The sequence below is a fragment of the Esox lucius genome, chromosome 18 (assembly GCF_011004845.1).
Source record: "Esox lucius isolate fEsoLuc1 chromosome 18, fEsoLuc1.pri, whole genome shotgun sequence".
NCBI lineage: Eukaryota > Metazoa > Chordata > Actinopteri > Esociformes > Esocidae > Esox > Esox lucius.
In genome coordinates this window covers 26,564,461-26,592,451 of record NC_047586.1, presented here as the reverse complement: position 1 = coordinate 26,592,451, position 27,991 = coordinate 26,564,461, and the positions used below count along the sequence as shown (strand labels likewise).

At 41.4% G+C, this 27,991-nt stretch overlaps 1 protein-coding gene and 1 pseudogene across 1 annotated transcript; one reads left to right on the top strand and one right to left on the bottom strand.

Moving 5' to 3' along the window:
- Positions 1-159: 159 nt before the first annotated feature.
- Positions 160-3,538, top strand: LOC105009778 (annotated as a pseudogene).
- LOC105009780 (pro-opiomelanocortin) lies at positions 3,535-27,200 on the bottom strand. Its single transcript, XM_034287696.1, has 3 exons — positions 27,082-27,200; positions 23,945-24,068; positions 3,535-4,036 (listed from the first exon to the last, which is right to left on the bottom strand). The coding sequence occupies exons 2-3, from the start codon at positions 24,059-24,061 to the stop codon at positions 3,548-3,550; spliced, it is 606 nt and encodes a 201-aa protein (XP_034143587.1). The 5' UTR covers positions 24,062-24,068; positions 27,082-27,200; the 3' UTR covers positions 3,535-3,547.
- Between the last annotated feature and the right edge of the window lie 791 nt (positions 27,201-27,991).

The following is a 27,991-nucleotide window of genomic DNA, read 5'->3' as shown; positions in this document are numbered from 1 at the left end:
ACCTGAAGGCATTTTGCCTTCAGGTCATATATGTATATATATTTCTACAGTACTGTGCAAAAATAATTAAATAAAAGCCATTTCTCTAAACAATACGTCTTTATTTCAATATATTGCACAAAACACAAAGAAACATTACTACAATGAAAATAGGCCTCCCTCAGAAAGCATAACTTAACCAATTTGCTCTGCTAGATTGTTGTGTGATTTTTTCAAGTGGTCCTGTAGTAAAATTTTCTTGCAGGATTTGCAATAACTCATCTTTTGGCTTTCACTTTTTTATTAGGGTGACCTCTTCAACTTGTCAAGTGTCCTCAAATGACTTTATGACATTTATTCTAACCACCTTAAAATATCTCAGTTGTTTCACAGGACAATATTGGTCATATCTATTATGTATTTTAATATTTATTTTCATATATTCTAATATTCTAGTGTTTTGCAAGCAAGTAAACATTTATTTGTGTTATAAATAGCTTTACAAACTTTTCAGGTGGCCTTAAACATTTGCATGATACTGTGTATATATAGCTCATATTAATGTATTTGAATTTGACTATAAAATGAAAAATTCAATGACTCCTTTTTGGCAAGGCAAGGCTTTTCTAGTGTTAAATAGTTTTGGTAAGCACTTTCTTTAATCACTATTTTTTCATACAGCAATCAAGTACAAATTTTAGGCCATCATTTACTTCTACAGAAATCAATTTATTTAAAGGATAAGTTGGCTATTTCTGAACCTGGGCCCTATTTATTGATTATCTAGCATCTCTCGTATCTAGAGACATTGTATTGCAAAAATTATGAAAGTTTTGAGTTTTTGTCAATTTGTCCTGCAGTCTCTCTATAATACAATGTAACTGAATGGGTCAACGATGTAATGATGTAAATCCAGTTATGGTCCATTTGTCATACAACCTATCCAACATTCTGTCAGCATTCCAGGCCCATTGCAGCAATGATAACAGAACCTACACATGGTTGCAGACATGAATGGAGGATCTGATTTCAGATTATAAAGGCAGATTAGCTGTCCGAGCCACGCACACCCGCACAAGGCGTAGTTTGATTTCAGATGTGTCTAGTCAATTTGGGGCTGGTAACTCCTTGTCCTATCAACTGACTAAGCCATCACAGTATGCAGCTTGGATTTCAAACCAAGTGGCTACAGGTTTCAAGCATCTGACATTGGGTAATGACAACATCATGAAGGCAGTTCAGTCAGAAGCTGAGACATTAAGACTTAGCCAAATGGTTTTTAATCAAACCCACACAGTATAACAAGATTTGGCTTGTAGAACCTAGGACACAGGAATTATTCGCAGCGGCACCGCAGGACATATTAGATCTCCATTTGGGTAAGACCCCATGCCACATCGTCAATTATCTTATTGTTTCACTTGAATTAGGCAAATGGTTCCAGGCTGACAATATTCAGAGTATTTTATAAGCAGAACTTCTACCCAATGTGATGATATACAATTCCAGTGTTGGTTGTATTGGTTTTAATGTGACTTTTCCTACCGGAACAGGTTTTTCTAACTCCTTTTCTATTTACCGTTAGGTGTTGTTGTTAACAACCAAGTCAAATGGGATCACTTCACTGGCTATTTTTGTGGGAATGGAACTGACATGTTGGTAACTACAGATCTTGTTGTCATGAGACTGCTAGTTAAGTAATTTGGACATGTAATACATTACAATCAATATCATTTAACAATAGAAAATGAATAACTGTATATTCTTTATATGGCTGTGCTAGTGCTATCCAAGTGTCAATGGTGTGTCATCAGTGAAATTAACAAATTCTCCTACGGCGGATTATCCTGTCCAGCTAAACACACTTTCTGTTTATTGCATATTCTAGGTAGAGTACCACTGGACACTGCCATTGCCCCCTGGTGGGAGGATACATTGTATCCTCACACCCGGCCATTAACGGAATCCATGGCAATGGTGAAACAGCTTCTACAGGACACCAACTACCACCTCATTCAGGCACAGGTGGAAGTAAACTTCGCAAAGAAGACAGCCAAGATCTTGACCAGCACCTCCACTTTGGCTGCAAGATATGAATATACGTGGTGGGACTACGTCTATCGCAGCTGTGTGGTGGCGAGCGTCATAGTGGTGACTATAACTCTGTTTTTATTTTAGATCCTTAATAACTGGTGTCTGGAACACTGTTCCAACTAGCTTTGGTCCCCCTAAATCTCTCTAGACTGATGGGGGCCAAACGGGGGATTTCTGTAGTGTAATGAAATATGTGTTTTGAAAGGTTTGTGAAGGTGCCGTGTTGTCTGGTGTTTCAACACAGTGTGTTGTACTAAGTGTGAGATTAGGATGCAATGGGGGAAATTTGGAATATTATAGATGCAATGGGAGAATTTGGAATCAGACTGTCTTGTTGGGATAAATAGGGAACTTGACTTAATTCTAGGAGTCTATCGTTAATGGAAGCTCCTAGCGCACCTTCGTGCTATAGTGTGTTTAAGATAATTATGGTATACTTAGTAGACTGTTAGACTAGTTGGGAGGACTTTGAATCATGTTGGTATGTAACTATGTTTTGTATTGTAACTTTATTATTTGATTAGAATAAATTGAATTACTTTAGAATATAGATTACTACGGCATTCTTCGTTCATCTTCAAACTCAAACTTGTAGGGCTACTTATAATTACACATATATAAGTAAGTCTAAGCAACCAGACTTGGCATCCCTAAGTCCTGGATTTTGAAGCAGTCTGGTTAGGTTCAGGAACACCTGCCATTTTACAGTACGGTTCGTATTAAACAACCTACACTTTATGGCCGCTTATGAGAACTGATAAGCACACATGCATACGTAAATCGCAGTGACCAGAATGGTCATCCCTGAGTTCCGTGTTGTTACACCATCCCTGGTTTCTGTACTTGACTGATGAGGAGCATTGAGGATAACGTAGGTCGTGAAACCCATGAGCTTTTAAATGTTTGGCTTTTGACAAATTAGCTACCTTCCAGCGTAATATGGTCATTTATTATTGCGTATGTTCACAAACAATGTGGAGTCAGATTATGAGATATTAAATGATCATGTAGGTCATAGAGTCTCATGCACAAATTTTCCTACCTGTCCACACTCTGAGGGGTAACCATTATCCCCCTACTACAGTATCAGATCTTTTCGAACACTCAATTGGTTTCCCTGTTCACTATTGTAGCCCAGAGAGTGACTGCAGGAAAAACTAAAAAATCTCAAACCTGAAATACTTTATGAACAAAAATGTCTTTAGATCCTCTGTAAATAGGCCCCAGGTTAAAAAAACAGCGAACTCATCCTTAAACCGATAAAAAAATATTTGGCCTACTGTATCCAGGTTTATAAAAACAGTTTTTCATATATGCTTTTTGCTTTATAATTTAATATTGTGAAGCTATACATTTTTTGTGTTACCATCAAAACCTGGTAGGAGGTATCAATTGAATAGGACCACCAGTTATTAACAGTTGCCACTGGTCTTTAAAACATTCATTTTATATTCCCTTTCCCTTCTTTCCTACACTAATCCACTATTTTCCCTCCCCTCCTTTGCTTGGCTGTATATGGGAAGCCCCAGCGGAAGTGATCTATCACATAGGTGATATTCTTTTTCTTGTCTTGCAGCCCAGCCCCGCTGAGGACAGCCTGAGTATGGGCACCTTTGTTCTCCATATTACCCTTCAAGCTTCCCAGCTGTCTGCGTGCCTTCAGGTTGGATTTGCCTTTAGAGGAATTTCCCCCTTCCACACTAGAGATGTAGACTTTGATGGGACGGCGTTTACGCCCCATGGGTTTACCCCAGCGGAAGTGCTCCATTGAGTAGGAGTGTCTCTCGTCACTCTGGGGATCAGGGTCAGCAATAACCCCTGTGGGCTCCAGGGCTTTCTCTCCTGAGGTCAGGGCTGTCAACAGGATTCCGAAGGTGGGATTCTTCTCTGCCGGTTGCTGGACTGCTGATCTGGGCTCTGAGGATTTAACCTGGAACCCACACTTGCAAAGGTGGATGCAATCCTGCCAGACAGAAGACCAGGAGACTGGGGTTCAGTACAAATGGATGGATTGGGATAGTGATGTACAGTATGGGTTAAGATACGACACATGAACTATGAGTAACTAATTCACTAATTGCTATAGATTATTATTATAAAATTCTCCCAGTTGTGAGTAGGACACAAGATCTAATCACACACAAAGTTTGACTTCCATTTTTAACCCAACACCCTGGGATGCAGCGGGCTGCCACATTGGGTGCCCATTAAGCAATTAGGCTTAATTGTCTTGTTCAGTGACAGAACATCCTTTCCCCACTTGATATCTTAAAAATGCAATCTTTAATCTAGAAATATTTTTTGGTACAGGTAGACATGTGTCCTGAGCTTTCATTCCCTGGATTGCTAGTTAGCTCTCTGTAAAATTTAAATTTATATTGTAATTTTTTCAAGTGAAATAATGAAGAGAACTGAAGATAAAAACTAAAGAAAATTACTTTCTGACCAGTAAGGATGAAGTGGGATTGCCGACAAAGATTTGTACTCAAAGTCCACTAACTGCTACAGAGGATTGCGTTGCGTGAAACCAGGTTATTCACATTTTAATGGGACAGTGTACTTAATGACACACATTCTCCTATCGGTATGCTTGCCCTCCCTGGTACGACTCAACCTGTGTGTTTGGTAATATGCTATCGTTGCAATGTTGAGGTCTTATTTAGAGTCTGAATGCAGGACCAAAAGGTCACCCTAATATATGGTGCCAGGAAGAATTGATGGGAATATGTGCCTAGTTGATAAGGGGAGCTATTCTTCAGAATTAGTCTTGTGAACCTTCTTTCGTTTCTCTTTTCAACCCCCACAACTTTAGTTTTGAGGATATAAACCAGAGTGAGGTATGAAAACAGGCTCTCTTGCCTTTTCCTTGTCTATTCATGTATCTTAGCTCTTGCAAAATCCCAAATCTCTGAAGAAGTGAAATAATACATTGTTAATGTTCTAAATGACTACTGTAGCTGGAAACTACTGATCTTAAATGGAATACCTACATAGGCATACAGAGGCCATTATCATCAACAATCAGTCCTGTGTTCCAATGGCATGTTGTGTTTGCTAATCTAGGTTTATCATATTAAAAGGCTATGTGATCATTAGAAACCCCTTTTGTGCAATTATGTTAACACAACTGAAAACTGTTGGGCTGATTAAAGAAGCAATTAAACTGTCCTTCTTTAGTCTAGTTCAGTACCTGGAGCATCAGCAATTATGGGTTCAATTACAGCCTCAATATGGCCAAAAACAAAGTACTTTCTTTGGAAACTCATCAGTCTATTTTTATTCTCAGAAATGAAGGCTATTCCAGGTGAGAAATTGCCAAGAAACTCAAGAACTTGTACAACATTGTTCACTTCTCCCTTCACAGAAAAGCTCAAACTGTCTCTAACCACAATAGAAATAGAGTTGGAGGCCTCAGTGTACAACTCTGAACAATAGTACAAATACATTAGAGTGTCTAGTTTCAGAAACAGATGCCTCACAGGTCCTCTAATGGCAGCTTCATTAAATAGGAGCTGCAAAACACAAACAAAATTATCAAACCAGTACCCGTTATCTTATCCTTCCCATACCTGTTAGAACTAGAGAGAGAGTGAATAGAACCCAAACTACAGTGGATATAAAAAGTCTACACACCCCTGTTAAAATGCCTGTTTTTTGTGATGTAAATGAATGAGATAAAGATAAATCATGTCAGAACTTTTACCACTTTTAATGTGACCTATAATGTGAACAATTCTTTTTGGACACCAATTATGGCCATTACATTGCAATCCACGAGGAGACTGCATGGCAGACTGACCATCTGTTACACGAGTGCTATATCAAAGTCACAGTGCACGTCCACTGTTATGGCACAAATTCGCCCTAAAATGCGCCGTCTTGCCTCTGAAGTCTGCTTATGGGCGTACCCGCTATAGGTTTTTGTTTTTTGAGGGGGGAGGGCTGTGTTGAACTAGCATTCTGTGTTGATATCTCGTCATTAACTTTTTATTTATTTAACAAGAAACCAACCTTCCCGCTTGGATTTGTGATCCAAGCAGGATTTGTTTATGTATAGACACATTTGTAGAAATACAGGCTGCTCTGGAAAAAGATGGTATGGTTGTTCCAAGGAGCACATTACAACAATACTTGAACAAAAATGAGCTGCATGGTCGAGTTGCCAGATAGAAGCCTTTACTGCACCAATGCCACTAAAAAGCCTGGTTACAATATTCCCGACAACACCTGACATGCCTCACAGCTTCTGGCACACTGTAATTTGGAGTGACAAGACTAAAGTAGAGCTTTATGGTCTCAACCATAATCGCAATGTTTGGAGAGGGGTCAAGAAGGCCTATAGTGAACAGAATAACATCCCCACTGTGAAACATGGTGGTGGCTCGCTGAGGTTTTGGGGGTGTGTGAGCTCTAAAGGCACAGGAATCTTGTGAAAATTGATGGCAGCATGTCATCAGAAAATACTGGTATACAATTTACATTCTTCTGCACAAAAGCTGCGCATGGGACGCTCTTGGACTTTCCAGCATGACAATGACCCTGAGCACAAGGCCAAGCTGACCCTCTAGAGGTTAAATGATGGTGAAGGTTCTGGAGTGGCCATAACGGTCTCCTGACCTTGATATCCTTGAGCCACTCTGGGGAGATCTCCAACGTGTTGTTGATGCAAGACGACCAAAGACTTTGCATGACCTGGAGGCATTTTGCCAAGACAAATGGGCAGCTTTACCTCCTGCAAGAATTTGGGGCCTCATAGATAAGTATTACAAAAGACTGCATGCTGTCATTGATGCTAAAGGGGGCAATACACAGCATTAAGATCTAAGGGTATGCAGAGTTTGGAACAGGGGTCAGTTAATGTTTTTCTTTGTTGCCATGTTTTGTTTTATGATTGTGCCATTCTGTAATGACCTACAGTTGAATGTGAATCCCATAAGAAATAAAAGACATGGGTTTTGCCTGCTCACTCATGTTTACTTTACAAATGGTACATACACTCACCTAAAGGATTATTAGGAACACCATACTAATACTGTGTTTGACCCCCTTTCGCCTTCAGAACTGCCTTAATTCTACGTGGCATTAATTCAACAAGGAGCTGAAAGCATTCTTTAGAAATGTTGGCCCATATTGATAGGATAGCATCTTGCCCGTTCCACCACATCCCAAAGATGCTCTATTGGGTTGAGATCTAGTGACTGTGGGGGCCATTTCAGTACAATGAACTCATTGTCATGTTCAAGAAACCAATTTGAAATGATTCAAGCTTTGTGACATGGTGCATTATCCTGCTGGAAGTAGCCATCAGAGGATGGGTACATGGTGGTCATGAAGGGATGGACATGGTCAGAAACAATGCTCAGGTAGGCCGTGGCATTTAAACGATGACCAATTGGCACTAAGAGGCCTAAAGTGTGCCAAGAAAACATCCCAAACACCATTATACCACCCCCACCAGCCTGCACAGTGGTAACAAGGCATGATGGATCCATGTTCTCAATGCATTTAGGTGTGGTCCTGGTCAAGACAATCTCCTGAACTCTAAACTGAATGTCAGAATGGGAAAGAAAGGTGATTTAAGCAATTTTGAGCGTGGCATGGTTGTTGGTGCCAGATGGACCCGTCTGAGTATTTCACAATCTGCTCAGTTACTGGGATTTTCACGCACAACCATTTCTAGGGTTTAAAAGAATGGTATGAAAAGGTAAAAACATCCAGTATGCAGCAGTCTTGTGGGCGAAAATGCCTTGTTGATGCTAGAGGTCAGAGGAGAATGGGCCGACTGATTTAAGCTAATCGAAGAGCAACTTTGACTGAAATAACCACTCGTTACAACCGAGGTATGCAGCAAAGCATTTGTGAAGCCACAACACACACAACCTTGAGGCGGATGGGCTACAACAGCAGAAGACCCCACCGGGTACCACTCATCTCCACTACAAATAGGAAAAAGAGGCTACAATTTGCACAAGCTCACCAAAATTGGACAGTTAAAGACTGGAAGAATGTTGCCAGGTCTGATGAGTCACAATTTCTGTTGAGACATTCAGATGGTAGAGTCAGAATTTGGCGTAAACAAAATGAGAACATGGATCCATGATGCCTTGTTACCACTGTGCAGGCTGGTGGTGGTGTAATGGTGTGAGGGATTTTTTCTTGGCACACTTTAGGCCCCTTAGTGCCAATTGGGCATTGTTTAAATGCCACGGCCTACCTGAGCATTGTTTCTGACCATGTCCATCCCTTCATGACCACCATGTACCCATCCTCTGATGGCTACTTCCAGCAGGATAATGCACCATGTCACAAAGCTCGAATCATTTCAAATTGGTTTCTTGAACATGACAATGAGTTCAGTGTACTGAAATGGCCCCCACAGTCACCAGATCTCAACCCAATAGAGCACCTTTGGGATGTGGTGGAACAGGAGCTACGTGCCCTGGGTGTGCTTCCCACAGATCTCCATCAACTGCAAGATGCTATCCTATCAATATGGGCCAACATTTCTGAAGAATGCTTTCCGCACCTAGTTGAATAAAATTTCACATAGAATTAAGGCAGTTCTGAAGGCGAAAGGGGGTCAAACACAGTATTAGTATGGTCCATCCATCCATCTTCTACGCACCGACCCCCTTCTTCCGCTTATCCGGGGCCGGGTCGCGGGGGCAGCAGTCTAAGCAGGGATGCCCAGACTTCCCTCTCCCTAGACACTTCCTCTAGCTCTTCCGGGGGGACACCGAGGCGTTCACAGGCCAGCCAGGAGACATAGTCCCTCCAGCGTGTCCTAGGTCTTCCTTGGGGTCTCCTCCCGGTGGGACGGGATCGGAACACCTTCCCAGGAAGGTGTTCTGGAGGCATCCGGAACAGATGCCCAAGCCACCTCAGCTGACCCCTCTCGATGTGGAGGAGCAGCGGCTCTACTCTGAGCTCCTCCCGGGTGACCGAGCTTCTCACCCTATCTCTAAGGGATCGCCCAGCCACCCTGCAGAGAAAGCTCATTTCGGCCGCCTGTATCCGGGATCTTGTCCTTTCGGTCATGACCCAAAGCTCATGACCATAGGTGAGAGTAGGAATGTAGATTGACCGGTAAATCGAGAGCTTCGCCTTGGGGCTCAGCTCTTTTTTCACCACGACAGACCGATACATAGACCACATCACTGCAGAAGCTGCACCGATCCGTCTGTCAATCTCCCGTTCCATCCTTCCCTCACTCATGAACAGGACCCCTAGATACTTAAACTCCTCCACTTGAGGCAAGAACTCTCCACCAACCTGAAGTGGGCAAGCCACCCTTTCTCCTCCATGAACTGCCACCTTAACGTGGTGGAGGGGTTTGAGTACCCGAGTGACCCTAGGAGCTATGTTGTCTGGGGCTATATGCCCCTGGTAGGGTCTCCCAAGGCAAACAGGTCCTGGGCGACGGGTCAGACTAAGAGCGGTTCAAAACCCCCTTAATGATGAGTACATTTTTGAGTTCCGTGACGTTGCCCGGTATGGCCTAGCTGGGGCCCCACCCTGGAGCCAGGCCCGGGGTTGGGGCTCGTATGCGAGCGCCTGGTGGCCAGGCCTTTCCCCACGGGGTCCGGCAGGGCTCAGCCTGAAGGAGCGACGTGGGGCCGCCTTCCCGTGGGCTCACCACCTGCAGGAGGGACCATAAGGGGTCGGTGCGTAGAGGATCGGGCGGCAGTCGAAGGCGGGGGCCTCAACAACCTGATCCCTGGACACAGAAACTAGTTCTAGGGACGTGGAACGTCACCTCGCAGGCGGGGAAGGAGCCTGAGATTGTGCGTGAGGTTGAGAGGTTCCGACTAGAGATAGTCGGGATCACCTCTACGCACGGCTTGGGCTCTGGAACCACACTATTAGTATGGTGTTCCTAATAATCCTTTAGGTGAGTGTATGTCTGTTGGTTAGGAAGGGGTTGTGGGTTGTTTGTTGGTATGTTCTGTTCATTTATGTCTGGTTTTCTTTGTAAGTGTACCTTGCGTTTGTATAAGAGTACCAGATCCTGTGCTACAGCCCTGTTGAGCACTGTTATTTTTTTACTGGGTGTACTGTTGCCCAGTGTTAGACTGTGCCTGCTGAGGCATTGACTTCCCACTTGCTTATTCGGTGAATAAAACACAAGCAAGCAACTCCCTGTGTTTGAACCCAGCCTTTCTACATGCGACTCTATTTGGACATAGCAAACGGAGTTACTCGCCCCTGAACACCAGAAGCTATGAACCATTATGCTTTGTCATTGTCGTTGCTGTAATTTCAATTTGAATGAGGCTTGAAGATGCAAATTTCAGACGGATTTGTTAGTGTAGAAACAGAAAAAACTGTATCTATGCCACAGGAAGAAACAATAGTGTTGTTAGACCCCCGGCACAGCCCCTGTAGCCGGGCAATAACTTTCTCTTGGTCACTGGGAAGAAATGCCGACCAGTTAAATCTGGGTCACAGCTAGAGCCGACAGATTTTCAACAGGTTTTCCACTGGAGTCAGAATTCGGAGGGGAATTATCAGAATTTACTATTGGTGGCCCAGAAAAACGGAAACCTCTGGTCTGGTCAGAGTTGGTGCTAGCGAAGTCTAAAACTGGCAAGTATAGGGAGTACAGAGATATTATTATTCATGTTAGCACCAATGACGTTAGGATGAAACAATCAGAGGTTATAAAGCAGAACATAGCATCAGCGTGTAACTTAGCTAGAAAGATGTTGGCATCGAGTAATTGTCTCTGGCCCCTTCCCAGCTACGGGTAGTGACAAGCTCTGCAGCAGACTTGCGCAACTCAATCACTGGCTGAAAACGGTGTTCTGCCTGTTGCAAATAGGGCCAAGTCTGATCCGCTGAAGAGCGACGGACTCCATCCTAGTTGGAGTGGTGCTTTTCTTTTATCTAGGAACATAGACAGGAGTCTCACTCCTATAGCCTCACCATGAGATAGGGTTCAGGTCAGGCTGCAGGCTGTTTGCCAGCCTGCTATTATAGTGGAGTCTGTCGATAGACAGAGCAGTTAGCATAGTTCTGCCTATTGAGATTGTGACTCGTTCCAGGCTGAGAAAAGTTAAACAAGGTAGTGCTAAAACATGTGTGAAACAAGTGTGAAACATTGCTAAAGCCTGATTAATTTACTGGCCTAAATTAGGCCTTTCCTCCTGGCTACACTAGCGATCATATCGCCCGCGCACCCTGAAAAGTTGGGGGTGTTGCTAATATTTATGACAGTAAATATAATTTAACCCTTAAACACTGGTTTTACTCATGAAAGCTAACAAGGCTGATAAATAATTTTTCATTGCTACAATTTAGAGGCCCCCCCAGCCATACACAATGTTTCTCAATGAGTTTCCTGAATTTTTGTCAAATTTTTGCCGATTTCAATATTAATTTAGAAAAGTCCAATGACCCTCTTCAAAAATCCTTTGAAGCCATAATTGACTCAATGGGTTTTGTCCAACATGTCTCAGGTCCAACACACTACTGCAATCATGTCTTAGACCAGGGGTTCCCAAACTTTTTTGGCAGATGACCACATTTTGATACCTAAAAATTAACGCGACCCCAAACATGTGAAGTAATATTTTTCTAAGGGTCAATTGTAAAACATTCTCCCCCGACCCGATTTTCATATCAGGTGACCCCAAACTGTGAATTACTTTAGATACGGCTGCACCACTAAAAATAAAGACAGTACTAGAGCACTCAAGCAAGCCTCGAGAAATATGGAACAAAAGTAGCGCTCCACCAAGTTGGAAGTATTTAGATGAGTCTCAATAGACAGTACGCTACAATACCGAAAAGCCCTCACGTCTGCTCGATCAGCTTATTTCTCCAACCTGACTGAAAAGTTAACAAAAAGGAATGCTCAGCAAGTGAAGTGGGCCTTCACTTCAGCAGTAATGAGTACATGAACATTTTTGATGACAAGATCATCACAGTTAAAAAACAAATAACTGACTCCTCTTTAAATTGGTATAGTCCTCAAAATCTCAGTTGTCCTGAGAATACTCAGAACTTCTCTGACCTGGGGTCAATGGGGACCCTGAATTTTTTCATCCTGTATCACTCAACACATTCATTAAATTAGTAATGAGTTCTAAACCCACAAATTGTCAACTAGACCAGATTCCAACAAAACTACTTAAGGAGCTACTTCCGATGCTAGGTCAGCCAATGTTTAACGTAATTAATTGCTCCCTATCCTCTGGATGTGTACCAAACTCACTAAAAATAGCAGAAATAAAGCCTCATCTGAAAAAGTTTAATCTGGATCCATATATATTAAACAGTTAAAGGCCAATATCCCATTCCTCTAAAAAATCTTAGAAAAGTGTGTTTCCCAAAAACTGAATGCCTTCCTGAAGACAAGTAATATATTAAATTCACCAGTACGGTTTCCATCCCTATCATAGCACTGGGACTGCACTCATGAAGGTTACAAATGACCTTCTAATGCCCTCAGACAAAAGTTCTGCATCCGTTCTGTTGATTCTTGATCTTATTGATCACTTATTGATCACTCCCTTCTCTTAGACAGACTGTAAACCCATATTAGGCTATGTGGACACATTCTAGTCTGGTTTAAATCGTATTTATCTGACAGATATCAGTTTGTATGTGTGGATGGCATGTCCTCCGACAAATCAAAAGTATGTTTTGGTGTTCCTCAAGGCTCGGTTTTGGGCCCATTGTTGTTCTCACTATATATGCTGCCTTTGGATGATATGCTGCCGGAATCACAATGTCAATTTTCACAGCTATGCTGATGAAACACGGAGAAGCATGCGTTTCAGATATTAGGAAGTGGATGACGGAGAACTTCTTGCTTTTAAACTCAAGAATCAAAGAGTTATGTTGGAAGACAGTGAACCTCGATGGCTGTGTGGTCGTTTCCCAAAAAACTGTGAGAAACCTTGGCGTTACCCTCAACCCTGATCTCTCCTTTGATGAACATATAAAATATATCTCAAGAGCTGCTTTTTTCCATCTTCAGAACAAAAACCAGAAACCTTTTATCAAAAACTGATGCAGAAAAACTAAACCATGCTTTTGTCACTGCTAGATTAGATTAATGCTCTTCTCTCCGGTTACCCGGATAAATCAATGAATAAACTTAAATTAGTGCTGAACACGGCTGCTAGAATCCTAACTAGATCTAACATTTTGAACACATTACTCCAGTATTAGCCTCTTTACACTGGCTGCCTATTAAGACTAGGACTGATTTTAAGATTTTATTGATAACCTATAAAGCAGTACATGGACTTGCTCCTATTTACCTCGCTGAAATGATCCAGCCGTACATACCTACATGTAACCCTATTGTAATTGTTAGTTTCTTTATTATTATTAAGGGTCCATTAGGGTTTTCCTTCCACCATTTTTGCAAGGTTCACCTACTTCTACTGGATAACTTCTTTAGAAACTTTGCAAAATGATAGAGGGCTATGCCAAACCCACAAAAAAAAAAATTGTTGTCCATAGGCCCATGCCTCTAGTGCCACCATTAGTTGTGATTTTCAAACACCTATTACTCAGGCTCTGATGGTCCTATAGACATGAAACAGGTGTCATATGATGCAGTAGCACGTGCTGAACAACGTTGCAAGAGGCCGTTTTCATTTCCGCCTAAGTAGATTTTCCGCCATTTTGGATTTTGAGAAAAACCTCACTTTTCTCATGCCTCTAAATTTTGTCCAATCTTCCCGAAACTTGGCACAGATGATTTTCAGACCAAACGTCACAAAAGTTGCTAGAAATAATTTTGATTCTCATAATCGTTTGTCCATTACTGCCAATAAAATGTGGCAGCGAAGCCGCCAAACAGGACGTGAGGCCATATCTCAGCAACTGTTTGTCCAAATGTCACCAAACTTGGTATCCATGGTTGCAATGAGGTGCGGAGGAGGTCTGCATATGTCACATGTCAACAACTTCCTGCATCCTACAATTTCACAGGAAGTGAGGGCATTTCTCACCAACCGTTTATCTGATGGCCAACATACTTGGTATCCATGGTTGGATTGAGGTGGAGAGAAGGTCTGCAAAAGTCATATGTCAGCAATTTCCTCCGTCCTCCAATTTCACAGGAAGCAAGGCCATATCTCAGCAACCGTTTATCTGATGGGCACCAAACTTGGTATCCATGGTTGGGATGAGGTGCGTAAGAGGCCAGCAGTATTTGGCACTAATCTGCAATGTGGGGGCGCTATACCAGAAAATCCATTTAAACGCTTGTTATTGTTTACACAAACAGATGACCAGGGGCCTGTTCCACAAAAGTAGAATGAAGAAATCCAGGATAACTGAAAAAGCGCAGCTTGACTTAGCGTGATCCGCTCATCGCAGCTTAATCGGTTGCACGTTTGCCGAGCCAGGAGGAGAAGGTGAAGCTATATGTCAAGCCAGGTGTAGATAGTCGGGATAAGTGCACGTCCACGGCTTTCTTAAATAGACCACGTAGTCGATCACAGATTTACTGATGCGAGAAGGAGATGGAGAAGACGCGTGCGGCATATTTTTCACCCGCTGAGCAGCAACTAATTATGGAAAGTTATGAGGAGGTAAATAATATAATATGCAGAAAAGGAAATACGGCGGCTGTTATTAAACAGAGAGAAAAAGCCTGGCAGACAATAGCGGACCGACTGAATGCGTAAAAATAAAAGAAATATCTATTTTCTAGCAAAGTTGTACACTGTTTTAATTGCTTTTAATATGCTTGTTTTATGTGTTGGTTTCAGTGCTGTATCTCGTGTGCTAAATGTGCTGGTTGTACTGTAAAGAGTCTTTGAGTAGCCTAACATGCAAAGCACAATATAAATACAATTTTATTATTTAGCCTACTTTGCCATAAAAGTGAGCAGAGGGAATTAATGTTCCTCGGGAAGTTTACCCTAAAGACTAGGCTTAATTTCAAATCCCTTATTCACAATGCGAGAATATGTTTTACAACCATGTGCACAAATCTCTAGAAGCTATGTCTAATTCTAAATATCTTCCTACAATTAATGTTCATACAGAACAAATGTGACTGGGCAAAAAATAACCTGGCAACAAGTCAAGATCAAATATAATAACATTTTGGACATCATGATTTAAACCATGGAGGCCTTTGATGGAAGGGATTCAGGGTGGGACAGCTACAGGCTCTGTTCCACCTGCAGAAACTGACCTCTTCATACAAGATACATTTTCCAGTACTGCACATCAAACACAATCAACTATTTATGGGCATATGTAGACTGTCTGACCTTGTTGTTTCTTGCAGTGTCCGGCGACACAGTCACTCTCCTGCCACCAGACAATGATCCAGTGAGTATTATTTATTAAAAGCATATGGCTTGGCACATCCTGTCAATACAAATTACATTTAATATGGCAGGGGGAAGGGGCTTCTGCAGCATGGGAAGGGGCTGCTGCAGCTGATGATGAGGAGACTGTCATTGGACTCCAGAAGGCCTGAGGTATCATGTCAATCTTATGGAAATGCATATTTAGCCCATAATGGATGAGAAGTCTGTGATATAGCACTCAGAAATGTATGTATGTTACAGGATTCCCATGCAGTACAGTCTGATAGCCAGCCTGGCAACTTAGTAAGTATGGGCTAATGGAAATCTAAATTATGTACAATTCCTGCTGTGCTAATCAATGGGTGGTTTACAGAATTCACAAACTGTAAGATGTCTGTATACACGACATATGAAAAAGTAAATAGAGCTGGCAGATGTACAGATTGCTGTAAGCAAAATGACTCCCCAGGATCTGGACCTTGGTATAGAAATCAAGAAGAAAACACTGAGGAAACTGGATCTGGAGATACAGAAACTAGAAAAAGAAGTTAGTGACTTAAATGCACACTAAGCATATCTGTAAAACAATGGATTAATCATGTTTTTCTTTCTCTCTCCCAAGCTCCAAACTGAAGAGTGACAGCACTAAAATAAAAAGCTTAAGAAGCATTATGGTGTTCCCTGTGTGATGAATATACACTACACTATGCAAAGTTAAAGGTGAAATGAAAATTGAGGTTATGAAACCAAAATGAGCTACCATAATATCGAATAAAACATTAGGCCTAATTAAGGAGTAACACAAACTATCCTTTATTAGAGAAGGACAAGACAATGAAATCACTCATCTGAAATAATTAATGTATTGGTCTCTGACTAGCCTGCCATTAACGTCATCTGGGAATATAGCTGCATTGTCCCACTCAATCTCCGGTGCCACTGCTGGACCCCTTTCTTTCCTCAGACAGGCAATATTATGTAGAACCGTGCAGGCTACAGTAATGTCACAGGCCCTGTCTGGGGTGACCCTCAGGTGGTGGAGACACTGAAATCGTGACTTGAGAAGGCCAAATGCCATCTGAATTCAGGCCCTTGTTCTTGTATGGGCAAGACTGTATCCTTGCTGTGATGCTGTCTGAGGGTCTGCAAGGGGAGTGAGAAGGTATGTCTCACAGGCATAGCCCTTATCTCCCAGCAGAATGCCAGAGAATTCACCTGAGAATACAAAATGTAATCATTACAACTACACAAGTAAAACCTTTGACGCAATTGTGTTTATCAGTGAAATGTGTGTGGCCTACCTTGTGATAGTCACTGGGAAATGGTACTGAACCTAAAAACTTGGGAGTCATGGACGGACCCAGGCCACTATGCCTCCACATTGGTAATGATGCAGGCAGCATCACAGATTATCTGAAAAAATGTAATGTTTCCTATTCAGTATACATTTCATGCACAGAATACATTTGGGCTAGTTGACAGTAACTAAATAATTTTTACCTGAAAATTGATACTGTGGAAGGATTTTCTGTTGACATAATCTCCCTCGTGGGCCCAAGAGGCGTTTAATGCGGATCTGTGTGCAGTCCAGCGCACCAATGACATTAGGGAAAGCTGTAACACAAAATAGTCTGAGTATATCCTGTGACTGTTGTAATGTAACACGTTTTTGTAATCTGTAATTCATGTTACCTGAAATCTTATAGAAATCCTCTTTGATGAAGCACATTCTTCTGTGGCTAGGGAAGGTAATAAAGATGTGTGCCACGGACTTCAGTGCCAAACACACACTTCTGACAACGGCAAATAGTGCCTTTATCTCCCACGTCATAAAAAAACATGCCGCTTGCAAAAAAACGCATCTCCATCTTACATCTCCAGTAAATCGATACCTCTCATGCAGGTGCTCATCGGGAAAAGCTAAAGGGTCTGATCTGTCCCAAAACACCCTCTCACGTTTGAAAGCACGTCTCAATATCAGCGCTTTTTCATTCAAAACGTCATTCAGAAATGGGCATACCATGGTGCAGGGAGAAACACAGGTGAATGGGACTTTATATATTGCCCTCATCACTGACTTCATTAAAATCACCGTTGCAAATTCATCAACCATTTCAAACCATCTAAACTGCAATAGTAGGATTTAAATCAAACTCGTCACAGCAATAGTGACAAGTAATGCATGTTAACAATAAAGCAGAAAACATTCAGAAGACAACGGAACGACTGTTAAAGACGTTTATTTCGGATCAGAGCGGCAGCTGATTTAACACATAAGACTCCAGGATTAATCTTAGCCTGGCTGTTAGCCTGCTCTGGAGCAGGCCAGCCGGGAGACATAGTCCCTCCAGCGTGTCCTAGGTCTTCCCCGGGGTCTCGTCCCGGTGGGACGGGACCGGAACACCTTACCAGGAAGGCGTTCCAGAGGCATCCGAAACAGATGCCCAAGCCACCTCAGCTGACCCCTCTCGATGTGGAGGAGCAGCGGCTCTACTCTGAGCTCCTCCCGGGTGACCGAACTTCTATCCTATCTCTAAGGGATCGCCCAGCCACCCTGCGGAGAAAGCTCATTTTGGCCGCCTGTATCCGGGATCTTGTCCTTTTGGTCATGACCCAAAACTCATGAACATAGGTGAGAGTAGGAACGTAGATTGACCGGTAAATCGAGAGCTTCGCCTTGTGGCTCAGCTCTCTCTTCACCACGACAGACCGATACATCGACCGCATTACTGCAAAAGCTGCACCGATTCGTCTGTCAATCTCCTGTTCCATCCTTCCCGCACTCGTGAACAAAACCCCTAGATACTTAAAATCCTCCACTTGAGGCAGGCACTCTCCACCAACCTGAAATGGGCAAGCTACCCTTTTCCGATTGAGGACCATGGCCTCGGATTTGGAGGTACTGATTTTCATCCCCACCGCTTCACACTTGGCTCCAAACTGTCCCAGTGCATGTTGAAGGTCCTGGTTTGAAGGGGCCAACACGACAACATCATCCACAAAGAGCAGAGACAAAATCGTGTGGTCCCCAAACCTGACACCCTCTGGCCCCTGGCTGCGCCTAGAAATTCTGTCCATAAAAATTACGATCAGAACCGGCGACAAAGGGCAGCCCTGCCAGAGTCCAACATGCACTGGGAACAAGTCTGACTTACTGCCGGCAATGCGGGGACATCTCTGTTCTGCAATTTTCTGACCCTGGTTCAATTCCCCTCTGAGATGTTCCCAATATTGTATTTCAGAAATGTATATCCACTCGGTACTTTTCACCCTTCACACAACAATATACACTCACCTAAAGAATTATTAGGAACACCTGTTCAATTTCTCATTAATGCAATTATCTAATCAACCAATCACATGGCAGTTGCTCCAATGCATTTAGGGGTGTGGTCCTGGTCAAGACAATCTCCTGAACTCCTAACTGAATGTCAGAATGGGAAAGAAAGGTGATTTAAGCAATTTTGAGCGTGGCATGGTTGTTGGTGCCAGATGGGCCGATCTGAGTATTTCACAATCTGCTCAGTTACTGGGATTTTCACGCACAACCATTTCTAGTGTTTACAAAGAATGGTGTGAAAAGGGAAAAACATCCAATATGCGGCAGTCCTGTGGGCGAAAATGCCTTGTTGATGCTAGAGGTCAGAGGAGAATGGGCCGACTGATTCAAGCTGATAGAAGAGCAAATAACCATTGAAATGTCCGCAGAGAGTTTCCAAAGCATCAGAGGGATCTCATTGTTGAAAGATCTCAGTCAGGAGAAGGGTACAAAATAATTATCAAAGCATTAGATATACCATGGAACAGAGTGAAGACAGTCATCATCAAGTGGATAAAATATGGCATAACAGAGACATTACCAAGAACTGGACGTCCCTCCAAAATGTCAATCAATCAATCAAATTTATTTATAAAGCCCTTTTTACAACAGCAGTTGTCACAAAGTGCTTTACAGAGACACCCGGCCTTAAACCCCAAGGAGCAAACAACAGTAGTGTTGGATTTCAGTGGCTAGGAAAAACTCCCTAAGAAGGCCGAATTTTAGGAAGAAACCTAGAGAGGACCCAGGCTCAGAGGGGTGACCAGTCCTCTTCTGGCTGTGCCGGGTGAGATATTAAGTGTCCAATTAGAATAATAAATACATTACTCTGGGCTAAATCCAGAGTCTATTTGATTCTAGACTAGGTCAAAAGTATGACCAGGTGGACAAGGACAGGGACAGCAACGGGCCCCCCAAACCAGGTACTCCGCAGGTGTGGACCAGGACCTCATCTCCCCCTAAAATTTAAAACTGGAGGAGACTGAGAAAAGTTAGAAAGGGCATTCCTCATATCCCCCAGCACCATAATATAGCAGCGTAACACTTTGGAACTGAGACGGGGGGGAGGCCCCGGACAGGGCCCAACAGGCTGGAAATCAATCCACCCACATTGCCAGGCATCAACCAAAGGGACACCCACCAACCGCAACCCCCCTGAAAGAGGGCCGAGCATGCATTATTGCCAGCAGCGTACAGCCCAATTGCACAAGTGCGCAACAGAGAGACAACAACAAGCCAGTGACTCTTCCCCCGAAAGGCATTGGAGGGAGGGCATCCCAGTGGCGACGAGAGCCCACCTGGCAAGACAGCAAGGGTGGACAGTATCAAGCCTACTGGTCACCTTCACGCCTCTGGGCCAGGCTACACCTAATTATAAACCGTGCTGTAGAGATGAGTTTTTAGTAGACACTTGAAAGTTTGCACTGCGTTTGCATTTCTAACATTAATTGGCAGATCATTCCACAGGAGTGGAGCTCTATGAGAAATTAAAAGGCCTGCATCTTGCGATCGTAGGTTACGTGTAGGTATGTATGGCTGGATCATTTCAGCAAGGTAAGTAGAAGCAAGTCCTAACCCTAACAGGCAGCCAGTGTAAGGACGCTAGGACAGGAGTATTGTGTTAAATTTTTTTTGTTCTGGTTAGGATTCTAGCAGCCGTGTGCAGCACTAATTGAAGTGTATTTATTAGTTTGTCTGGATAACTAGAGAGAAGAGCATTGCAGTAATCTAGTCTAGAAGTTACGAAAGCATGGATTAATGTTTCGGCATCCGTTTTTGACAGAATGTTTCTAATTTTTGAAATGTTTCAAAGATGAAAATAAGCAACTCTTGAGACATATTTTATATGTTCTTCAAAGGAGAGGTCAGGGTCAAGGGTAACGCCTAGGTTTTTTACAGTTTTCTGGGATACGACCATGCAGCCGTCAAGGTTCACAGTGAGATCTGCTAACAACACTATTTGTTTCTTGGGTCCTAAAACAAGCATTTCTGTTTTCCTTGAGTTTAAGAGCAACAAATTCTCTGTCATCCACTTCCTAATATCTGAAACGCATGCTTCCAAAGTAGCTAATTTAGGGGCTTCTCCATGCTTCATAGAAATATATAACTGTGTGTCATCAGCGTAACAGTGAAAGTTTACATTGTGATTTCGGATTACATCGCCCAGAGGGAGCGTATATAGTGAGAACAATAATGAGCCCAGAACCGAGCCTTGAGGAACACCAAAGCATACCTTTGACTTGTCAGAGGATATGCCATCCACACTAACAAACTGATATCTTTCAGATAAATAAGATTTAAACCAGGCTAGAACATGTCCATGTAGCCCAATATGGGTTTCCAGTCTCTCTAAGAGAAGGGAGGGATCAATAGTGTCAAAAGCAGCACTAAGATCAAGAAGCAACAGGATGGATGCGGAACCTTTGTCCGAGGCCATTAGAAGGTCATTTGTTACCTTCACGAGTGCAGTTTCAGTACTATGATGGGATCTGAAACCGGACTGGAGTATTTCATAAATATATGAAAAGACGAAAAGAAAACTGGTCAGGAGGCCTACAGCAACATTAAAGGAACTGCAGGAATTTCTGGCAAGTACTGGCTGTGTGCTACGTGACACCAATTCATCGTATTCTTTATATGAATGGGCTAAGGGGTAGGGTGGCAAGACGGAAGCCTTTGTGAGTAGACCCCTGAAACTTTTGTGAGTAGACCCCTGCATATATACAGTATCTCACAAAAGTGAATAAAGTATACCCCTCACATTTTTGTAAATATCTAATTATATCTTTTCATGTGACAACACTGAAGAAATTACACTTTGCTACAATGTAAAGTAGTGAGTGTACAGCTTGTATAAGAGTGTACATTTGCTGTCCCCTCAAAATAACTGAACACACAGCCATTAATGTCTAAACCGCTGGCAACAAAAGTGAGTACACCCCTAAGTGAAAATGTCCAAATTGGGCCCAAAGTGTCAAGATTTTTGCTGGCCACCATTATTTTCCAGCACTGCCTTAACCCTCTTGGGCATGGAGTTCACCAGAGCTTCACAGATTGCCACTGGAGTCCTCTTCCACTCCTTCATGACGACATCACAGAGCTGGTGGATGTTAGAGAACTTGCGCTCCTCCACCTTCTGTTTGAGGATGCCCCACAGATGCTCAGTAGGGTTTAGGTCTGCAGACATGCTTGGCCAGTCCATCACCTTTACCCTCAGCTTCTTTAGCAAGGCAGTGGTCGTCTTGGAGGTGTGTTTGGGAATATTATGTTGGAATACTGCCCTGTGGCCCACTCTCTGAAGGGAGGGGATCAAGCTCTGCTTCAATATGTCACAGTACATGTGACATATTGAAGCACATTACACAGTAACACACCTGCTCACAGTAACACACCCTTCACACCTGAGACCTTGTAACACTAACGAGTCACATGACACCGGCGGGGGGGGGGGGGGCTAATTGGGCCCACATATGTACACCTCCAAAACTAGCAAACAGTAAATATTATTAAGTCAATCGAAAAATTATCAAAACAGTTTTAATTTAGACCAATTTATTTAGACAAGTGCTTGAGTGTATGTGAATGTAATTGAATGCAATTGTCAAATAAAGATAAATAAGAACACACATACAGCAAGAAATTATTTAGAAAATGTTCAAAATTAACGTTCACGAGTCTGAAACCCTGCATCGTAGGCTACTGGTAAGCTACTGTCTTTGATGGATATGTGCTAGTGCCTCTACCTAATCAACGCACGGGAAAACAAGCTCTAAATGCTTGTTTTCCTGTACGTTCCATATTTATTTCAAACAATTATAATGGATTTTTCTAACTACAGTTGTGCTCAAAAGTTTGATATTCTTGGAGAATTGGTAATATACAGCTCCTGCAAAAAATTAGGAGACCACTACACCTTTTTCTTTCCTTTCCAAAAAAGTTGAAAAGGAAAGTTTTTTAGGCGTCAATTTGCAGACGCCTAGACACTTGTGTATTTAGCAACTAAACACCTATATCAAATTTAGCCTTCATAGGTAAGATCATGGCAAATTTCTTAAACACAAACACATTACAAACAAGATTCTGGCCCTATCACACCACTGAGACTGCCCTTATTAAAGTTTTAAAAGACATTCATGCAAATCATGCAAAAACAACAACAATTCTGAACATAATCATGCCTATGACACCCACATTTAAATACTCCCTCTGCCAGTGCCTTCAACCCAACAGGCACACAACATCTTTCTGACATCATTCTGATATCTTATTGTTGTGACGACGTTGGAATTACCTCAGAAAGATGTTGTGCGCCCATTGGGAACAAATCAGTGGACATGCCAGAACTTTTTTTCAACTAAATAAAGATTGGTGCCAAAGAAAAATAACTGACTGTTACCTTGAACCGTTGTCCCTTAAGACTAAAAGCCAAGTTAGAAATCTTGGAGTATTTGTGGATTCTGATCTGAATTTCAACAGCCACTTAAAATGTATAACAAAATCTACTTATTATAACCTTACAAATATAGCTAGAATTAGAGGATTCATGTCCAGACAAGAGCTAGAAAACATATCAACGTTTTCATCTCCTGTAGGTTGGACTGCTGTAATGGCCTTTTTTCAGGTCTCTCAAAAATAAAACTCAGAACATTGCAGCTTATTCTGAATGCTGATGCTTGAGTTCTAATAAAAACTAAGAAAGCTGAACTCATTGCCCCAAAACAATGTCTAACGTCTACCAGCAAATCTTGCTGTTACTGTTCAAGTTCAGTTTTATTTATCGAAATACACCAAATGCACCGAATAACACGTCATTCTGAACAATGAGTTCATGTGTGATGAATGTGATCATAGTGTTGCTGGTTTTGTAGCCTTATGGTCTGAGGGAAAAAACTGTGAATCTGGAAGTGTGTGTTCGATGCTCCGGTAGTGTCTACCAGATGGCAGCAGTGTGAACAGACAGCCTGGGTGGCTGTAGTCTTTGATGATGTTCCCTGCTTTCCTAAGACATCGTGTATGGTAAATGCCTTGCACAGAGGGGAGATGGCAGCCAGTACTGGATGCACAAAAATACTTGGGAGTTTTTGTGTGCATCCTTTTACTGGTTGTTGCTTGCCCTTTTTACGTTTTAGGTCTTAGCCCTTTGTGACAACTGCTGATGTAAATGTTCTTCATAAGATAAATGTGTTTGATTGATTCTAACCGCTATGCCGCCTGCTGTTGCTGATGATGGTAAATGAATAAAGTGAATGATTTTGCCCTTACTTACCAGTAACCTGTTCTCTGTGTTGAAGTCTTTACACTGGGACATCTCACAGCACTGCCCCCCAACCCCGGTGCTGAACACACACATCAGAACCACCACTAACAGCCAGGACACAATCATCTTCAGCCTACCATTGCAGAGGACACAGACACAGAGGGATTAGCCAACAATAATAACATGCACACTTTTCTAATACTGATCACAAACACATTTTAAAAAGATAACAGCGTCTAATAAATGAATCAGGATCGTGTTCATCAAGCTGTCAGGCTTAATAGTCTAAGAAGTCATTACCAGCTAGAATTGTTGCAGGTTTACCACTTGCATGTTAAAAGTAATTTAGTCGGTGGAATAAAAGGTGATTTTGGGATCAGGGTATTTAAACCCCTTGTTTTTGTTGCTGCTGGTGGCTGCACACAGGGGTGAAAGGACTGTATTACCTCCTATAACAAGAGAAAAAGACATCAAAGTGATGCAATGGAACAGTTAAACAGAATGGAGACCGCTTTAAATGGAATGGAGACTGTGTTAATTTACTTCTGAGATGTTAAAGATCCTGAAAAAAAAGTATTTATAAAATAAATGTCTGTGTTTTCATTTCTACATCAGTGCATTATCAATGCAGAAATTAAAGAACATGTCACTTTTGCAGTTTTTGACAAAAAGTTCTAACACTATAGATGACATGAAAAGGAACATTATTCACATGTAAAGTAGTTGGTATAGGGAAAAATATAAGAACTATGGAATTGAACCTATGGATTGCACTTAACCTCAGCCTGATATCAACTTGTCCTATTCATGCATCAGTGCTGAGTAGCTTTTGCACCCCCCCCCCCCCCCCCCCCCCCCCCCCGAAACAGGAGCTTATTTGAGCTCTAAAAGAGATTATTCTGTTTTCTTTTGAAAGGCTTCAAATATACAATCTTAGGAGGAAATGTAGATTGAGTTAACTTTGAAAACTGTAACTATTCCCCCAATGTTCTTATAATAACTTAGAACATACTGTATATATTTATTTATAAACTACAAATAGCAATGCATGTTAATTTGTCTTCACTTATAAACATTTCCCATCTTATCGATTAAATGGTATTTTATTATTGTCACAGCATCATGTCATGTGTAAGCTTTTCATTCAAATGAACAATGGAGTTTGTCAGGATCGACATGAATATGAAAGGACCAAAGCTCATAAAAAACATTGAAGGAAAACCTCCCTTGGTGTTCTAAAAATGTGATACTGTATATACTTTTATTTTGCAGTCAGACATGTATGCCAAAAGCACATTAGAATGACTTAGAAACAGGTTGAGTAATCCAGTCCTGACTTAAATTCAACTGAAAGTCAGAGGCAAGGTTTGCATTTTGATTTGCACTAATTATGCTAAATGCAACAATATTTACAGAGCTTGAGGAATTTTGACAAAAACAAGAATATCAGTTGTGAACAAAGTTGTCTGAATATTGTTCTAGATGATTCCCAGCAGTAATTATGGTTTAATACTTGGATTAATATTCTAATTTTAAATGTATACAATATCTCAGAAAAGTTGATTTTTAATCTCAATTCAAATAAACTCAAAGTTAAATGTCAAAGTTATTGGCATTTTTCAACAACATAGATCCGTCCTGCCTGTTTTTTGAAAAGCTGAGGATTTGGCTGAAATGTATAGACAGAGCTATGGATGCAAGGACTATTCATTTAAGATATCAAAATCTTCAACACCATTTTTAAGCTATAGTGTTATCATGTGTTTTAATTTTAAACATGTAAAACAAGCTGATATTTTGAGTTCAGACAGGATACAACTGTTAAATTATGTCATGAGACATTAGTATGTTATTTTAGTTATATAAAATAGACAAGTTGGGGTTGGTTTTCATATATCAAAGAATGGGCACAAAAACAGCAACTGAAAGAAACAACACCACTGACCACTATTGGGAAAACAATTAAGAATTATAAAATGATTTGAACAGGCTTAAACATCCATGGTATATGAGTGTATTCAAGTGTCTGGTCTCCACACACAGTAAAGTACACAGAAAAGTCCTAAAACAGATGGAGAAATATCCAACTTCATTGAATCAAAGCCAATATCCTATTTAAAAGGGATCCAGAAAAAATATATAAATAATTATTATTAAGAGCAACTAACCATTAAATGGGCTTGAAGTTTGCCAAACAGCTATAGCACTTGAATGAGAACCAGTGCTATGGGGTCAAAAATATAAATGTTCAATCATGCCCACCTCAAAAGAAAATAACTTCATACCTTCTGTAATATATTGTGGTTAACTGTTAATGTTAGCTGTTTGTTGACGTGGAGCTGTTTTATTTCCACTGGTCCTGGAGCCTTTGTAGCAGTCATTGGGATCATGAACTCTACCAAGTACCAGGGCAAATACACAAGCCAACAATGTAAAAAAAATCTGTTCTGTCCCTGACCAAGGCAGTTAACCCCATTTCCTCACAGATTATTGCTGAAAATAGTGTCCACAGTCATACTTACAGTTATAAAAAAAAAGGTTAAAAAATATTTTTTGACCAAGAGTATTAGTATGAAAGAAAACAATTTCCCAAATCAGTTTTTAAATATTTTGTCTGTAAAAGCTTTTTTTGCTAATCTTTTTCAAGGATACCAATCATATTGAATGTGACACTATTGTACCTTCAAAGACTAATCCTGTAACATGCTATGTAATTGCACTGGCTCTGCCCTCCAAAAAAGCTCTTGTACTAAGCAGTACGGTGTATCTCATTAAGATTCAGATATTATTGTGTTATTTCATATTGTGTTATTAGTTATCGTAATGAACAGTTATGAAGGATACAAGGATATGATTGTCTAATTATGTAAATTTTGCATAATTGCTTTAAATGCCAAATTGGCTACATGAAGCAAACATGTACAATGAAACATGAAATCTAATTAATGTAGATGGAAATATTATTAATGAATTCATATATCACAATTATTAAAAAAAAGATTTATATGTGTATAGATTGTGTATATATATATAGTTATGGAACTTAATGAGTTTTACTAAAAAGTCAACAAAAGAGAACAGCAATTTGAGAGAATAAAGTGTAATATAGTTTTCTATTGCTCAAAGAGAGATTTATCTATCCATACCTTGTATCACTTTCTCCTTTAGTTTTTCTTCCTCCACAGGTCTCTTGTCTTTCTCTGCAGGGGCTCACGGCACTGAATGGAATCCCTCTTCTCTGTGTCTTGTCAGAGCAGTTTCCCTGTAGGAGTTTGTCTTTTGTCTGTGTGATGGGAGATCTTTTTATACTTTAGCCACAGAATGTGTGGAGCTTCAACAGTCTCACGGCCTCTCTGGGTGGGGTTGGTGCTACTGTTGTTTATTGCATAGTGTGTCTTAATGTGGGTTGGTGTGTCTGTGCGTTGAGGAGGGGTTGCATAGGAAAGTCCACCCCCGCACAATTTTCCTCTCTGAAACCCACGTCACAAGGCATCAAGTAAGGTTTAGCAAGTAGCTGACACTTGCTGAATCATCTACGCTAAGTCACTTGGTACCTCACTTGTTAATTGTGTGGCATTTGCAATGCGAAAATTAGGGGTTTGAGTCCCGCTGTGGGTCAGTATAGTAATGTTTTCACATTTATTTATTTATGTTTGTCACATTGTTTATCATTGCATGGGTTCAAAAGGTTCACTGTAGTCCTGTCCAGCCCCTATTGTTTGTAGTTGGAAACTGAAAAATGTGCTAAACACCGCTTTCTAAACCTAATCAGTTACAGAAAAGTGCTCTGGAGTGAAATGTATTCATAGAGTAAAGGGCATTGGTGTGCAAATCAATCTGCCTCAGATCTATTTGGTTCCTTTGGTTTTAATCAAAGAGGACATTTAAGGACAACTGTAAGCTTTCTCATAGATGTGACTCATTTATCACACATCATTATTGCAATTTAAACCTTTTGAAATTAGGTTATAGAGGGGTAAATACACACCACACAAAAAGAACTGGGGGTGGGGGTCCCCAGGCAACAATCTATGAATACTAGCCTAAACTTACCAG